The 18238-nt window shown below is 41.4% G+C and overlaps 1 protein-coding gene across 38 annotated transcripts in view; it reads left to right on the forward strand.

Annotated features, from left to right (window-relative positions):
• Huwe1 (HECT, UBA and WWE domain containing 1) overlaps positions 1-10950 on the forward strand; it is a 134633-nt gene extending 123683 nt beyond the window's left edge. For 37 of the 38 annotated variants that reach the window (XM_030251448.1, XM_030251434.1, XM_030251447.1 and 34 more), the window contains 11 exons: positions 195-294; positions 3164-3322; positions 3686-3931; positions 4296-4413; positions 4877-5017; positions 5596-5883; positions 5997-6102; positions 7272-7389; positions 8082-8263; positions 8473-8663; positions 9814-10430. In XM_030251448.1, coding sequence (XP_030107308.1) covers positions 195-294; positions 3164-3322; positions 3686-3931; positions 4296-4413; positions 4877-5017; positions 5596-5883; positions 5997-6102; positions 7272-7389; positions 8082-8263; positions 8473-8663; positions 9814-9916 — 1752 coding nt within the window. In that variant the 3' untranslated portion in view covers positions 9917-10430. Of the gene's footprint in view, positions 1-194; positions 295-3163; positions 3323-3685; positions 3932-4295; positions 4414-4876; positions 5018-5595; positions 5884-5996; positions 6103-7271; positions 7390-8081; positions 8264-8472; positions 8664-9813 lie in introns of all 38 variants that reach the window. The other variant, NM_021523.4, reaches the window with a different exon arrangement.
• Positions 10951-18238: the final 7288 nt, after the last annotated feature.

The following is an 18238-nucleotide window of genomic DNA, read 5'->3' on the forward strand; positions in this document are numbered from 1 at the left end:
TCCGGGAGCTCTTGGTTCATAGTGAAAAAGAAGCATGCTTGTCATTCTTTTGACCTAGAGAGCTATATACTTTGATAACCAGATAGGAGAAAGTATCTTCTAAGCTCAAAGTGTGAGACTTTCAGGGGCCAACCTCTAATTCCAGAGAAAAGCAGAGTTGCACCTTTTATGTGACCTTTTCTCCTTTTATCCAGTCGGAGTCTTCTAACCAGTCAGAGACATCTGTCCGGAGAGAGGAATCGCCCATGGATGTGGACCAGCCATCTCCTAGTGCTCAAGATACTCAGTCCATTGGTCAGTACTACTTCTGCTTGTTTTAAAAATAAAAAAGTTTTAATGGATCTATAAATGTTCACAAGATTATAAATGTAGCATCAGCCAAGACAACATAGGAAGAACCTGTCTTTAAAGTAGCAGATTAGTGCCTGGCGAGATGAGTCAGTGAGTAAAGGGCATTTATACTTGTCACCAAGCCTTGACAACCTGAATTTGAGCCCCAGAACCCACATAGTCAAAGCAGAGTGACCACAAATTTTACTCCAACATGTACCCTATGTGTTTCTGCTAAATAAATAACATAAAGCTGAGGCAAGATTGAGCTGCTCATATACCAAGCCTACAGTTACATAGTGAAACTATCTCGAAAAGAAATGAATGAGCTGGCTTAGCAGGTAAGGGTACTTGCTACAGAGCCATTACCAAGTTTGACCCCCTGGTATCTTTTTTTTTTTTTTTTTTTTTTTTTTTTTGGTTTTTTTTTTGATTTTTGGTTTTTTGGAGACAGGGTTTCTCTGTATAGCCCTGGCTGTCCTGGAACTCACTTTGTAAACCAGGCTGGCCTCGAATTCAGAAATCCACCTGCCTCTGCCTCCCAAGTGCTGGGATTTTATAAAGGCGTGTGCCACCATGCCCAGCTATCCCTGGTACTTATATGGCAGGAGGAAAAAGAAATTAACTCCTTCACATTTGTCCTCTGGTTTCCACACATGTGAGGGCATACACACACCCATACGTATACACATAACAAGTTTTTTTTTAAATAAGTGGGGAAATGTTAATGTAAAAAGAAAAAAGGGAGCCATATATGGTGGCACATGTCTTTAATTCTAGTATTCTAGAGGCAAAAGTATGCATATCTAAGTTCAAGACTACTAGCCTGGGTCTACATAGGAAGTTTCTGGGCAGCCAGAGGTACATACTGAGACCCTGTCTCAAAAAAAAAGTGCAGTATATTTTGTGTGTGGGGTGGGGGCATGTTCAAGTCTTGGCTCCCTAGTATATTTTGTGTGTGGGGTGGGGGCATGTTCAAGTCTTGGCTCCCCCGTTTTCTAGCTCTGAGTTACAAGGCATAAGCAGTACTATTTGGGATGGGAAACAGCCCAGTGTCCACTGTAGGCAAAGTGCTTCCCATGGGGGATGATTTCAATCCTAGGTCATGAACACCCAACATGGTAACACACACTCTTATAATCCCAGTACTAAAGAAAGCCAAGATGGGCATATCTCTGGGCTTAGGTTTGAGGTTGCTGACCAACTGGCCTACCCTATTCAGTGAGCTCCAGGTTAGTGAAAGACAGGTAGATCCTAGAGCAGTACTCAGTCTATGGGTCAAGACCACTTTGAGGGTCAAATGACCCCTTTCATAGGGTTCTCCTAAGACCATCCAAAAACACAGATACTTATATTATGATTCATAACAGTAGCAAAATTACAATTGTAAAATAGCAACAAAATTTAAGGTTGGGGACACCGCAACATGAGGAACTATATTAGAGAGTTGCAGCATTAGGAAGGTTGAAAACCACTGATCTAGGGGAATAATATCTAAGATTGATCTTTGTGCACATATACACAATTTTAAAAATATTTTTAGTTAAAATAGGAATATGCACAGTTGTTAAAATTAAATAATTTAATATGTGTGTAATACTTAACCAAGTACCTGGCACATAGTAAATATGGCATTTTTCAATAAGTTGCATACAGAATATTTTTGGTGCCCTTTAAACATATTACTTTAAAATAGTGTTCTCATAGGACATCCAGTTTTGAAATGCTTTATTTAATTATCTGGACTTTGGGGGGGTAAATATTACTCCCATGTTCTGTATCCATCTTTTTTTACCCAAGGTCACACGATCTCCACGTGCAACAGCCAGAACTCAAACCTAGGGCTAACAGAGCCTTGAAGAATAGTTAGGATTTGGTTAGAGGACAAAAGTGAAGGTCAGGAAGAAGCCTAAGCAAAGCAGGGATCTTATGGGGTTCTGGTGTTGCTTCTCTATTACTTAGAAGATTCGACTAGACTTGCTACTTGGCTATTAAGCAGTTGTGAATAAACTTCCAGAGAGGATAGAAAAAAATAACAACCATGGAGAGGAGGGAGGTGTTCATCTTGCACTAAGGCTTCTTAAGGGCTTTAAGAGGCATGAGACTTTTATTTAAAATTATTGAGTCAAAATATCTATTTTGGCGCTGGGCATAGTGGCACATGCCTTTTAATTCCAACACTTGGGAGGCAGAGGCAGGCAGATTTCTGAGTTCGAGGCCAGCCTGATCTACAAAGTGAGTTCCAGGACAGCTAGGGCTATTCAGAGAAACCCTCTGTGTGTGTGTGTGTGTGTGTGTGTGTGTGTGTGTGTGTGTGTGTGTGTTACCCTAGCCTTATCTCTAGGGAAAAAAAAGAAATGGAGAAGGCAACCTGATTGATTACAAAGGCAGAATTTATCAGAATTTAATGAACATAATTTCTAAAACATAATTGTACTGGAAGACAATTTTCCAAAGTTCCATTGTAGCACATTGCCCTTACTTAACATAAGAGGTTCCTTCTCAGCTAAGGGGGCAATGACAAGACTATACAATATATGGCCTTTGAAAATTTGAAAAAGAGAGAAAGAATTGCCCTCTCTTAGTTAACTCTGGTACTTGTGATTTGTCTTTATAATTAATTGCCTGTTTTGCTTTTCTGACATCCTCTTTTTATTTGTATTATTTGAGGAGTCAAATTTGTTATTTAATTTACCTTCTAGATGTTGTTCAATGATTAATACTCATTGGCCAGTGAGCCCAGACTGTCTAGTGTCCTGTGCTTTTGTTCTGGGAAAAACTCTCAAGTAAGAGAGACACTCTGCAAGTTTTTGACTGTCCTTTGTGTATCTAGTAATCTCAGATGGAACACCACAGGGAGAGAAGGAGAAAGAGGAGAAACCACCTGAGTTACCCCTGCTCAGTGAGCAACTGAGCCTAGATGAACTGTGGGACATGCTAGGGGAATGTTTAAAAGAACTGGAGGAATCTCATGACCAGCATGCAGTATTAGGTGAGTTGCTCTCTGAGGTTACAGATTCCCAGCCCCTTGGTCTGCTCTTGGACACTCTCTGTCTGGTAATGGTGCTGGCGATTATCTTGCTTTTTCAGTCTAAGTTTGTTGAACTCCCTCTGTGTGTCTGTAACAAGAATTCAAAAGAACTGCCCTCTCTTAGTTAACTCTGGTACTTGTGATTTGTCTTTATAATTGATTGCCTGTTTTGCTTTTCTAACTTCCTCTTTTTATTTGTATTACCCTGCAAGTTTAAATTATTCTATGTTTTATATTTGTGATGTGTTTATGGGAAGGTTAAACTTTATAAAGTTTATGTTAAACTTTGTAAAGTGTCACTTTGCTGTCATTGCTATCCTCCAGTGCTACAGCCTGCTGTCGAGGCCTTCTTTTTGGTCCATGCCACAGAGCGGGAGAGCAAGCCTCCTGTCCGAGATACCCGTGAGAGCCAGCTGGCACACATCAAGGATGAACCTCCTCCACTCTCCCCCGCCCCCTTAACCCCAGCCACTCCATCCTCCCTTGACCCATTCTTCTCCAGGGAGCCCTCATCTATGCACATTTCCTCGAGCCTGCCCCCTGACACACAGAAGTTCCTTCGCTTTGCAGGTACATGGAACTCTTAGACCCATAGATTTTATCCCTATCTAATTAAGCAAAATGAGAGAGTTGGCAAACATGCTTGCATACTAACATCCAACACACACTTTGGAAAAAAAATAGACCTAGTTAATTACAGGAGAGTTCTGCTATAGAACTTCTTAGATTCCTTGCGTTCCAAAGGATTTGGGTTTTATTGTAAAGCTAGGTGTTATAAATGCCCATTCATCCCTTAGGAGTGTAGCCCTTGCCTTTAGCTATTTCCTGATTTAGGCCCCTAAAACAAATAAAACCAAGTTGGTTGCTAGTAGACTGTTTTGTAGTTTCTTAGGACCTATAATATGCTGATTCCTGCTGTTATCTTTTCTCTCAGAGACTCACCGCACTGTGTTAAACCAGATACTACGGCAGTCTACCACCCATCTTGCTGATGGGCCTTTTGCTGTCTTGGTAGATTATATCCGTGTCCTCGACTTTGATGTCAAGCGCAAGTATGTACCCTGGGATATATTGGGGTGAAGGACTATATAAACGATACCTGTGTCACCTTCCAGGGGAAAAAAGCTATAGTTGTTCCTAGGGTTATAAGGGTTTCTTGGTGGTACTACATTTCTAAAGTCCCCTCTCAGCCTTTAGAGTCATAGCAGCAGTAATATAGTCAAAATGAGGTTCAAGACTCCTTCCTTGTCATCTCTACTCCTTCTTATACAGATAAATGTGCTTTCTTGATTGTTGCAGAAATCAAATTGGCTCTGTGATCTCTCATTCACTAGAAATAGGAAAATTTTGAATTCGTAATAAATGATCTAGCCCAGCTGCTATAGACTTTCCGGGTGTGGGGGGGTTAAAAGATCAAAGGGAACATGTCACTGTGAGTTTTCCTTCTGAACAGACAGATATAAGTTTGCTTTAATCACCCCCAATCCTACTTCCTTTCCTTTTCTACATCCTAAGATATTTCCGCCAAGAGCTGGAGCGTTTGGACGAAGGGCTCCGGAAAGAAGATATGGCAGTGCATGTCCGCCGTGACCATGTATTTGAAGACTCCTATCGTGAGCTGCATCGCAAATCTCCTGAAGAAATGAAGAATCGATTGTAAGAACTCAGGAGAGAAAACAGCTAAGATGATTCAGGGCCTATATGCTATATCGTAGCAGTGACCTAATGTGGCCTCAAGTTTAGGGGAAGTGGTCACAAAACTCCCAGTAGCATTCTGGCTTAGATAATGTTAATTGAGCTTCCTGCATTTGGACTTGGACTGCTGACTTAGTCACCAAGTTTTAGGCAGACAAGGATGTCTTTAATGCCTTTGCAGTGCAAGCTTAATATATTATTAGGCTAGGAATAGAAATTTGCCTGCAAAGCAGATTGGTAACCCTGGGTTTGGGAGGCACCATGTGCTTGAGTGCCACCCCCCACTCCACCCCCAGTCAGTAATTGTTCACTGGTGAAGCCACCTGGAAGAAATTGATAGCTTGTAGCCATAAGTATCACAGTAGCTAATGAGACAGATTAAAATCATGGTCTCTCCTGGTACTCTGTTTACTTCTTCATCTAACAGTGGACTCTCCAAAGTCAGATTCACAGAATCTTTCTCCCTTACATGATGCTACATGAATGGTCAGATCTGTCCTGGCTTTCTGCACAGCTCTCTTATTTCTGCTCTTATGCAGGTATATAGTGTTTGAAGGAGAAGAAGGGCAGGATGCTGGGGGGCTCCTGCGAGAGTGGTACATGATCATCTCTCGAGAGATGTTCAACCCTATGTATGCCTTGTTCCGTACCTCACCTGGTGACCGGGTCACCTACACCATCAATCCATCTTCCCACTGTAACCCCAACCACCTCAGCTACTTCAAGTTTGTTGGACGAATTGTAGCCAAAGCTGTATATGACAACCGCCTCCTGGAGTGCTACTTTACTAGGTCTTTCTACAAACACATCTTGGGCAAATCTGTCAGGTGAGATTATGGTAGCCTTTAGACTGCCTTTTTAGCCCTATGACTCTCTTATCTTTATCCCCCTTTTATTTCTGTTCCTCAAGCCATGACCCTATCTAATTGCATTTTTCTAGGTATACAGATATGGAGAGTGAAGATTACCACTTCTACCAGGGCCTAGTTTATCTGCTTGAAAATGATGTCTCTACATTAGGCTATGACCTCACCTTCAGCACTGAGGTAAGTTGGGGGATTACTTTGGAACTGACTCTCTGTATCAACAGTTCTGAGAAAGCACTTTGACTTCATCAAACAGGAAATAGAATTGGTAAAATAGTCCAAGCTGTCTCCTAGTTTCTCCTCAGTGGGTAAGAGCACATGTTTTGCAAGCCTTATGGCCTGAGTTCAGATCTGACACCCAGGTATGGTCATGATTGAGTGCTTGGAACTTTTGAATACACAGTGCTTGGGGAGTGCAACACAAAAGAGAGGATCACTGGAGATAGGCTGGCTGCCAGTTTAATTCTAGGGAGAGACCTTGTCTAGGGAATAATAGTGCAGAACACACAGACAACATCCTCTGGCTTTTTTACATGTGCATATTATCGCATAAACTTACATTCATACACACATGAAATAGTTTTATTTATGTATATGCCCATGTGTTCAGGTATATACAAACCAGAAGTGAGCATTGGGTCCCATGGAGTTACAGGGCTCTGAACCACCAAATGTGAGTGCTGAGAACCAAACTTGAGCCATCTGGAAAAGAGAGCAGCTTGCACTTTTAATACTGAACTATATCTTTCTAGCTTTAATTTTTTATTTTCAATAAAAGTTTCAGAGCCAGTAAGATAGTTCAGCAGGTAAGCCTGATACTTTGAGTTCAGTCCCAGGGCTCAGTGTGGTGGAAGGAGAGAACTGACTCCTGAAAATATCCTCTGATACACACACACTCACTCTCTCACTCTCTCTCTCTCTCTCTCTCTCTCTCTCTCTCTCTCTCTCTCTCTCTCTCTCTCTCTCAATGTAACATTGTAACATGCATCTGTAACTCAAGAGTTGGAGGTACAAAGACAGATGGAAAAAATCAGCCAAATCAGTTCATTGAGAAACACTCAAAGAAAGGTAGAACATGATAGGGGAAGACACTCTTTGAGCTCTGCCCATGCCCACACGTACACTGTTCCAGTGCATAATTCAGTCCCAAGGACAGTTCATCATAGAAACAAAATTAGAATTACCCTTTTCTAACTTGTTTTAGAGCCAAAGATTAATTTCCTTCATTCCATCCTTCAGCTTTTTCTCTCTGGAACATGGCAAGGAGTTAGGATGTGTTTTTGCACCTCTGTGTTACTTGTAGCCCAAACCAAACCTGATGTGTATGATTGGTATCTTGGATGTTCTAGGTTCAAGAATTTGGAGTATGTGAAGTTCGTGACCTCAAACCCAATGGAGCCAACATCTTGGTAACAGAGGAGAACAAGAAGGAATATGTACACCTGGTTTGCCAGATGAGAATGACAGGTAGGAGAAGTGTCCTTTAGATAGACCTCTGCTTGTTCAAGGAAAGAGGTCAGCCTTTTATTTATTTCACATTTTTTGTTCTTATTTCCTATGACATGGCCACAAATACCTTGCACAAAAGGAGTCAGAATACTTGACCAAAGTACTTAATTCCATCTACTATAATATAAGGGCCTAGAAACAGTGCTAGCTAAGGCAGGCAGATTTCTCAGTATAAGGTGTTGTCTTAGGGTTTCTATTCCTGCACAAACATGACCAAGAAGCAAGTTGGCGAACAAAGGGTTTATTCGGCTTACACTTCCATACTGCTGTTCATCACCAAGGAAGTCAGGACTGGAACTCAAGCAGATCAGGAAGCAGGAGCTGATGCAGAGGCCATAGAGGGATGTTCCTTATTGGCTTCCTTGCTCTGGCTTGCTCAGCTTGCTCTCTTATAGAACCCAAGACTACCAGCCCAGAGATGGTTGCACCCACAAGGGGCCTTTCCCCCTTGATCACTAATTGAGAAAATGCCTTACAGCTGGATCTCATGGAGGCATTTCCTCAACTGAAGCTCCTTTCTCTGTGATAACTCCAGCCTGTGTCAAGTTGACACAAAACTAGCCAGTACAGGTGTCAAACTGAGGCTGTATTAACTCTGTTCAGTTGTATGAGTTCTGATTCCATGTCACTTTTTTTTTTTTTTAAACCAGGAGCCATCCGCAAACAGCTGGCAGCCTTCTTGGAGGGCTTCTATGAAATCATTCCAAAGCGCCTCATATCCATCTTTACTGAGCAGGAATTAGAGCTGCTCATATCAGGGCTGCCTACCATCGACATTGATGATCTAAAATCTAACACTGAGTACCACAAGTACCAATCCAACTCTATTCAGGTGAGCGGAGGTATCCCCATACTCTTGAGAAGTATGAAACACTTATCAGTGCTGGTTTATGGATAACAGTATACCTATGCCTCTTTTTGTTCTTCTGGAGCTGATGTTCTCACCTATCCTGTGAAGGAACAAAATATTTCAAGTCCATTGCCATTTCCTTAAATTTCTTTACAAGCTCTCTTTGGCTTTTTGTGTGTCTCTTCTTACAGATCCAGTGGTTTTGGAGAGCATTGCGTTCCTTTGACCAAGCAGACCGTGCCAAGTTCCTCCAGTTTGTCACAGGTACTTCCAAGGTACCCCTACAAGGATTTGCTGCCCTTGAAGGTATGAATGGCATTCAGAAGTTTCAGATTCATCGAGATGACAGATCCACAGATCGCCTGCCTTCAGCTCACACATGGTAAGAAAACAACTTAAAAGTTTCTCCTTTTCAGTGATTTTATTGAGGTTGTAGACTTGATGACTTCTAGACACCTACCCAAGATTGGGAGCACAAGTATGGCCTAGTCTACAACTTTATAAAGCTCAGTTTGTTAGGTCTATGGAGGAAGTTGAGGTGAGCAGATAGGCTAAACACAAGAGTGATGGCTGGAAAGACATTTGCAAATAGCACTTAAGGGAATCATGATGTGTTCCAAAGCTTTGTCTGGCTGGGCAAGGGCTGGATATACATGGTTCAACTGGTTAAGAGCTCCTTCCTACTCACAGGAACAGAATTTAGTTCTCAGCACCTATGGAGGTCAGTTTGTGACCACTGTAACTCCCACCTGCAAGGTCAATAATGACCTCCTCCTCTTCTGGATTTTATAGGTACCTCCACTAACATGCATATACATCACTAGTGAACCAAGATACCTCCTTAAAGGCAATTATTTCTTAGGAAATGTAATGATTGGAAATGTGTGTAGTTCAGTTGGTTAAAAGGACTTTTCCAACACAATACCATGATTCCGTTCCTCATACCACATAAATTATCTAGGAGGTAGGACAATCAGAGTTTGAGACCAGCCTGGGGTACACAAGACCAGGTCTCAAAAATAATAGAAAAAGCTAAAAACTAGATGAGGGGCTGGATTAGCAGCTAAGATACATACTGCTTTTGCAGAAGATTCAGATTCAGTTCCCAGCACCCACATGATGGCTCACAACCATCTATAACTGCAGTTCTCAGTTCTCTGATGCCTTCTGGCATCAACAAACACACAGTAAGGTGCACATACAGACAGACAGGCAAAACACTTAATATACATGAAATAATCTTGTTTTAAAGTGAAGCCTTAAGGGATAGATTAAAATTTACCAACTCACTATATATGTGACTGCCAGCTATCTCTTCTCCAGTGCATTAAACTTTAACCTATAGGTTAAGGCCATGGTGTATAAGTTATAGTAAGAGCCAATTTATGTTGCTAGTATTGAGGCCAGATTAGCAAGTTGGAGAAAAAAATGGGAGAGTCAGCAAGAAGCAGTGAGTACATGAGCTCTGGCTCAGAAAGGAGCAGAAGGTTTCATTGTTCTTTTCTCATGAATTTAATCTTTATTCATTCTAGTTTTAATCAACTGGACCTGCCTGCCTATGAGAGCTTTGAGAAGCTCCGCCACATGCTACTATTGGCCATCCAGGAATGCTCTGAAGGCTTTGGGCTGGCCTAATAAATAAGGCCCTGCCTACTTCTGTGGGGTTTTTCTACCATTGTTGGACCTGGGGAGGGGGGTGGATTTAAAAGATCCAGAAAGAAAATGTCAAAATCCAATAAATGAAATTCACCAACTCACCATGTGTGTCCCAGCTGCCCATCTTCCCTAGTGCATACCTGTTCGCTTCTCATTCTCTTTTGTCTCCCCTTTCCTCGCCTCTCCCTTTTCCATGCCGTCCATGATCCCCACCCCATGTGTTAAGAAGGCAGTAGCCTTTACAGGGACCTGTTTGTCCCAAATGAACAGTGTGCTCCTCAGATTCTGTGTTCAGAAGGATTTGCTGCATTGAGACTTGAAACCTTTGGATAGGGGAAAAATTATATATATATATATTTTTTTGTTCTGTTTGCATTTCTTAATTTGTGCTTGGAATGTGTTGATGTGCACAGCTAATGATTCAATGCGAGACAAGATTGGCATCTGTGTTGTGGAGGTTTCAAATAAAGAGCACTCTTCATAACTCACTTTTCACAACGGAGTTTTTTTCAAACTGAAAAAGAAAACCCCATCTTATACACATACTAGACAAATGAACTTTCCAGAAAACCATTTCTGCCCTTCCTGATCACCCACCCACCTCCACTTCTGGTATAGAACTTCTTCCTTCAGTCAGTTTCCCCAGAGAAAAGACTGACAGACACCGGGAATTGGGGGGATTTTTGTTATTTAAAATGGGTATTTGGAACACACTGCAGCAGGTACTATCAAAACAGTTAACCCATGCAATGTTTCGTTTGGTAAGCATTTATGATAATCTCAAGTTTAATTTTCTTAAAAGTTTTGGTCCCTTTCTAGTAAATTTTAATAAGCAAAATATTTGACTAGCTCGCCACAAGACCACCTTTTTTGTCTGTCTTGTCATTTGTTTGCAAGTATTCACAGATTATCTAGTAGTCTCTTGTGGTTTTTACTCTATCCAGCACTTTATCAGACTTTGATGGTTCCAGCCTTGAACAAAAATTTAATAAAAAATTTAGTTAGAAAAACAATCCCAAGTAGTACTTTCTTTGTGTTGTTTTTCTTATTTATTGGGGCACTATGGCTTAAGTTATTTTCCTATTGACATCTCAGGTGTTGGAAAACAAGAGATATACTCACCTTGATCCTATGGGCATGATAAGTTGGCTGGCAGCCACTTTCTATTCAGTATTAGCTGTCTTGTATCTAACCTTGCTCTAACAACTAAGAAAACAGGTAGGTGCATTGTCCCTATCTCAGAACATTTGTCTGGGAGGAAGCAGTTACCTCTGACACATGCAGTGTCTCTGAGTAGACCAGGCAGCCTTGTAGATCTCTAATGGCCTTGAGTAGCAATCAAAAGTGGGTTAGGAGTTGCATTTAATGAGGAAAAGAGCCATCTAGGTTGAGCCAAGTGAGTACATCACATCTGCATTGAGCAAAAAGATAAAAACCTTATTTAAAGGGGGGCGGGGGGGTGCTGAACTTTAGAATGGAAGGAAAAATTGTTGGGTCCACAAGAGCTAGTTCTAGCTTTGTATGGTTGCTCACATCTATTATTGAAGGACTAAGAGCTGGGGCAGGAGGAATGCTGTAAACTAAAGGCCAACCTGAACAATAGAGTTGAGACTCTGTCTCATATAACTGTCTCAATATAGTCAGCTAATAAAGCTCAGTAGCATGCTTGCATAGGATATGGAAGACCCTAGATTTGGTGACCACCACATCACAGAAGAATTGAAAGGAGTGTATGGGTTTGAGGTTGAGAGGACTGTAGAATACCAGTAGAATCCTAGTGAAAGAAAGAGAATAGGTATATTTACTAAACTTTAAATCCAGCAAGAGGCCTAGTTATACTATTTGTATAAACATATCTAGAAGATGTGAAAGTTGGAATGTATTCATAAATTACATAAGTAGTACTAAAAATATCAGTTGTAATATGCAGCATGAAGTCACAATATGAGTTGTGTTGAAGTGTTAGATGTGGTATAACTAGTTCAGCTGCTTAGGGGACAGAGGCCAAAAGATTACTTGAGCCTGATAGTTTGAGCAGCCTGAGCTCAAAAAGTTGTAAAATAGGCCAACCATGATTGCATATGCTTGTAGTTAGTTCCAGCTCTTGGAGATCTACCCTGGATCAATGTAATAACCCTGTCTCAAAACAACATTACAAAATATTCCTATGCATAAAGGATCTGAAAGGCTACATAGGTGACAAAATTAATGTTCAAGAGTGAGGAAAATGAATAGAAACATGTAGCTAGGAAGAGGTATGTTTACACAATAGGCTTTAGTATCACTGGTGATATTTATTTATTATTTTTTTTCTGAGAGAGAGAGGGTTTCTCTGTAAAGCCCTGGCTGTCCTGGAACTCACTTTGTAGACCAGGCTGGCCTCGAACTCAGAAATCCGCCTGTCTCTGCCTCCCAAGTGCTGGGATTAAAGGCGTGCACTAGTACGCCGGCCTCTGGTGATATTTCTTAAACTAGGTATATAATATAAATTTTAACATCTATAGACATGAAAATAGAAGTGAGGACTATGAGATGAGAGGAGCAGACAATAAGTAATAGAATATGTCATGAAAGCAGAAAGGGGAGGGAGGAGGCCAAGAAGAGGGATAAAGTGAAGGTAGGGAAAGGCAGGAAGGAGGTGAATAAAGACAATAATTTATATGCATGGAAGTGCTCAAGGAAACCCATTTTATGCTAACCAAAAATAATCCACTGCTGCCAAGATGACTCAGTTGTTAAAAGCATCTTCCTGAGCACTCAAGTTCAAGTCACGGCACCCACATGGCAGTTCACAATCATCTATAACTTCAGTTCTAGGGGATCTAGAGCCATCTTTTGGCCTCTACAGGAACCAGACAGGCACAGACACACACACACCACAGAGCAAGAGAGGGAGAGGGACATACACTTATACACAAAGAATAAAAATCAATTATCCAGTGGGCAAAACATGTGGCCTATGAATGTCGGTTACTCTCTTTTATTCCAATATTTGCCCAGTGGGTACAGGGACAAAAATACTGTAATAACAGTGATGTAAATTGAACCAGGGCTTAACTACATAGGCTGTCCATTATCAGGATGACGTAGTTAATTGTATTACTAAGTGCCTATTCCTCATGGGATCCACCAGCTAGCCACCTGGTGGTAGACTGAGCATTATATTGAATTTCTAACATCATTAAAGGAAACAGATCTATTCTTGATAATTTTATCTTCCCTACCCATAGTACTTATGCCAGCACAAGTACCAGAATGTGTAAACTCTTCTGCACAGCATTGCTTCAAATCCACAAACTCGTCTCAGAGAAAAGTAAGTGCTGCAATGGGTTCATGACTAACTAGTTTTATCACGTACCAAAGGACCTGGTGTAGGCATAAATTTTTTGCAACCGACTTTAATAAGGGTTCAACCTCTCCTCTAGCCCACCACCCAGCAGAGGTAGTAAAAGAAAAGTTATTAGGATATGGGGGAACTGAACCTGTTCAGCAATAGTTCTTTGGGGGCAAGCTTGATCTTCTTGGGCAGCAGTTCAGTCCTATAGCAAATGCCAATTCAGCAGCTGCAGACCAATCCTCTAGGCAGGCAGATAACAGGCATGAACCAGCAGCTATAGTCCAGTCCTTTCAGCAAGCAGACACCAGGCAGCTGTAGTTCTTCAATCCTGAAGAAACTGCCAGGCTCCTCAACCATCCTGAGGTGAGACCAATGAAGTGGCAAGCTGCTGGAGGAACCTCACGAGCAGTTCTTGGGTGAGTTTCTCTCAGTGGCAGCATTATCACAAGTAGAGCTCAACAACACTATGTAAGGCAAACCAAACCAATGCTTAGTTCTCCTCTCCCACTGTTTGGGGGGTCATATTTATACTCCTTCATCAAGCGTCCTTTCAAGTTTGCTATGTCCAAACATCCTTTTCACCTGTGTGCCCCAGCAAAACATCATTTGGCATAACTAACTTTCCGAGGAACTAGAAGTTTCCACTTCAGACCTGGCCTAACTGACAAGTAGAATCACTTACTAGGTAGTCAAGTGTGATCCCAGTGGGGAACCATCTGAGAAAGATGGATTTGTTGTTGTCATTGTTGGTGGTGGTTTAGATGTAATATATACTTCAAACTAGAGAACATTATACAGTACTGTCTATTTTATAGCCAGAATAATCAGGTCCTAGAATTGAGATGTATAAATGGGAGTAGCTACTCCCAACATTATTAGTAATTAGTAAAAAACCCACTCACAATTTTTACTTCATGGCTCAGCAACTTTGAGCTCTAGGCAGTTTGGAAATCTTAATTCCAAAGGAACTAGATAGTCTCTACCAAAGGGTACAACAATGATTCCACCAAACACTTTAGACGTTTGGAGTTTCTTAATACCAATTGAAACTACAGGCAAAAGAAGAGAATTTGAAAATTAAATTCAGCCTGGCATGATGGCACATAGCTTTAATCCCAGCACTCAGGAGAAAGAGGCAGGAAGATTTCTGTGAGTTTGAAGCAATCCTGGACTACATAGCAAGTTCAGGGTAGCTGGGGCTGTATAGTAAAACCCTGTCTCAAAAAAATTATTTCACTAGTTTCAGTTGTTGATCCTAATTACCAAGTGGGAATTGAATAGTTGCTACACAGTGAAAACAGGGACCAGTTGTGCAACCCAGCAGCTTATTTTGTAGTACTTCTGTGCTCAGAGGTAAAGGTTAAGAAGTACAAGGGGGTAAAAAAAAAACGACAGAGTGATCTTCAGGTTCTGTGTGAAAGGAGGACAAATGCACAATGGATATTAGAGGAAAATATTAATTATAGATATTAATTATAACCTTGTGATCAATCACAAAACCGAGTGCCTTAGTAGCTTTGCTTGCTTTTTGCTTATTTGTGTATCTATTTTGATCTGCAAATTATTTTTCTTGCTCCTTAGTTTCGTTTTTATACAAGTAGTTGTCAGAAGCTGATTTTATAATTGAGTCTGTAGATAATGGGTGGTCAATACAACTGTAATTAAACTTGAGGAATACTTAAATAGGCAATGAGCCAAATGTAATTTTAAAAAAAACAACCATTTCTCATAGTACAGAAGAAAAGTTTCATTTCTATGTAATAAGATGTATCTAGCATGGTAGCAGGCTCTTGTAATCCCAACACTTGGGAGGCTGAAAAAGGAAAACTTTGAATTAGAGGCCAACTTGCACTGTGTCTAGCATGGTTTGGTCCTGGAAATCTAGCTGGGTTGATAGGTCTTCTGTTACAACAAGGCTTCACCCAAAGCCTCTCATAGGCTCTCTTCATGGTGCCAAACTTCAACTCCTTTGTATGACCCCTTCAGTCCTGGGACATCAACTGCAACTGAGGCTGCACTTTCACCAATGGCTTCCATGGCCTCTCACAGTACCAAGTCTCAGCTGCTCTGCATGATGCCTTTATGCCTTTAAAACCCAGTACTACCTGGGTGACTCTTACTACCAAGTATAGCTGCAGCATGAGGTACAACCTTGGCTAGCTCTGGAACACAGCTTTTTTGTGCTCTCAGAAATACTTCCCGAAGATACCATCTCAGTGATGTTGGTTAGCTCCAGCTAACCATCATCAATTTTCCCAGTAGTCCCTTCTATTTTTCACTCTAAAGCCAGAGCCACATAGCTGAAGCTGCCAAGTTCTGCTGCTTGCAGGAGCTGGAATATGCCCCCCTTATTCTATTTACATTATCATTAGCTTTCTGTTTGCTAATTCCTTTACTGTCTAAGCTTGGCTGTCCTGGATCTTTTTTTTTAATTGGGTATTTATTTCTTTTACATTTCCAATGCTACCCCAAAAGTCCCCCACCCACTCCCCCACCCACCCACTCCCACTTCTTGGCCCTGGCATTCCCCTGTACTGAGGCATATAAAGTTTGCAAGACCAATGGGCCTCTCTTTCCAATGATGGCCGACTAGGCCATCTTCTGATTCATATGCAGCTAGAGACACGAGCTCCGGGGGGGTATTGGTTAGTTCATATTGTTGTTCCACCTATAGGGTTGCAGATCCCTTCAGCTCCTTGGGTACTTTCTCTAGCTCCTCCATTGGGGCCCCTGTGATCCATCCAATAGCTGACTGTGAGCATCCACTGCTGTGTTTGCTAGGCCCCGGCATAGTCTCACAAGAGACAGCCATATCTGGGTCCTTTCAGCAAAATCTTGCTAGTATATGCAATGGTATCAGCATTTGTAAGCTGATTATGGGATGGATACCCGGATATGGCAGTCTCTAGATGGCCCATCCTTTCGTCAGCTCAAAACTGTAACTGGCTGTCCTGGATCTTGCTCTGTAGATTGACCTTGAACTCAAGAGATCTGCATGCCTGTCTCCTGGGATTAAAGGTGTGTATCACCATGCCTGGATCTAAATCTAGCTGGGTAGGATCTTGCCCCAAAGTCCCCTAATCTGTTATCTCCTAGAACATAGGATTCCATTCCATTTCGCTTCCTAATACCCCTTTAATACTTTAACCAAATATTTTATATTTATATTTTATTTTATTTTATTTTATTTTATTTTTGGTTTTTCAAGACAAGGTTTTTCTGTATAGCTCTGGCTGTCCTGGAACTCACTTTATAGACCAGGCTGGCCTCGAACTCAGAAATCCGCCTGCCTCTGCCTCCCGAGTGCCAGGATATATTTTTCATTTCTAAGCTTGCTACGCTTGTTCAAAATGTTTTTCATGATACTTAACCAGAGAACAAAGTCTCTGCTGGGCTTTTTTGAGATTTCCTTTGTCAGTACAATTAATCTGAGTCTCTTTACCTTAGTCTCAGGCAGACTCTTCAGATAAGGGCAAAAAGTAGCCACATTCTTCACCAAAATACCACAAAACAGTCTCTAAGTTACATATTAAAATTCTCCACTGAAACCTCTTGGGCCAGGTCCACACAATTCAAATCACTCTCAGTAACAAAGTCTTCCATATTCCTACTAGGATAGCCCATTAGGCCCAACTTAAAACATTCCTCTGCTTTCCAAATCCAAAGTCCAAAAATCCACATTTCTCCAAACAAAAGCATGGTCAGGCCTATCACAGCAATACCCCACCCCTGGTACCAACTTCTGTCTTAGGGTTTTACTGCTGTGAACAGACACCATGACCAAGGCAACTCTTATAAAGAAAAGATGTAATTGGGACTGGCTTACAGGTTCAGAGGTTCAGTCCATTATCAGCCAAGGGTACCCTAAGGCCCCCAGCCATGACCTTTGCCCATCCTGGATGTTCCTACCTTCAGTGCCCCAAAACTTGAATCATCCTAAGTAAAGCTGATCTGCCTACAGATAGCTTGGTCCCAGTGTGGTCATTCACAAAAACCTTCTCACAGAGCTTCCAAAATCCACCCTCCCAGCTCATCATCTCTGCCCCCACTGCCCTTGTGGAACATATTGGCCAATGATCCACATGTTCAGCCAAGGCAAGAACATGGCAGCATCCAGGCAGGCCTGGCACAGGAGGAGCTGAGAGTTTTTATATCTTCATCTGAAGGCTGCTAGCAGAATACTGACTTCTAGGCAGCTAGGATGAGGGTCTTAAAGCCCACACCCACAGTGACACACCTACTCCAACAAGGCCACACCTTCAAATAGTGCTACTCCCTGGGCCAAGCATATTTAAACCATGACAAGGAGGGAGAATTTTCACAACAAATGGTAAATGTATGTTTTTATGTCTCAAAGTATTAAGAAAGAAAATCAGGGGGCTGGAGAGATGGCTCAGTGGTTAAGAGCACTGGTTGCTCTTCCAGAGGTCCTGAGTTCAAATCCCAGCAACTACACGGTGGCTCACAACCATCTGTAATGAGATCCAATGCCATCTTCTGGGGTGTCTGAAGACAGCTAAAGTGTACTCATGTAAATAAATAAAAAGGAAAAAAGAAGGAGAGAGAGAGAGAAAGAGAGAGAGAGAGAGAGAGAGAGAGAGAGAGAGAGAAAATAAGTATATAAAAAAATGTTAGAACCATGTAAAATTTTAAATGGTTTTAGTAAAGAAGTGTTCATGTACAAAGATTAAAATGTCTAGAAGTTTCCAGAATGGAAAAGAAAGCATTATAAAGATCCAAGTAAGTTATTAAAGATATGTAAAAGATGAGACTTAGAGATGATGCATGACTGTGTTAGTTCTTTTTCTATTGTGATAAAGTACCATGGCCAAGGCAACTAACTAATAGAATGAAGGGATTATTTGGGTTTATGATTCTAGAGGGATAAGAGTCCATGATAGCAGAGCAAAGGCAGCAGGCTTAGCAGCCACAACAGTAGGCTGAGAGCTACGTCTTGAACTGCA

This window comes from Mus musculus, chromosome X (assembly GCF_000001635.26).
Source record: "Mus musculus strain C57BL/6J chromosome X, GRCm38.p6 C57BL/6J".
Taxonomy (NCBI): domain Eukaryota; kingdom Metazoa; phylum Chordata; class Mammalia; order Rodentia; family Muridae; genus Mus; species Mus musculus.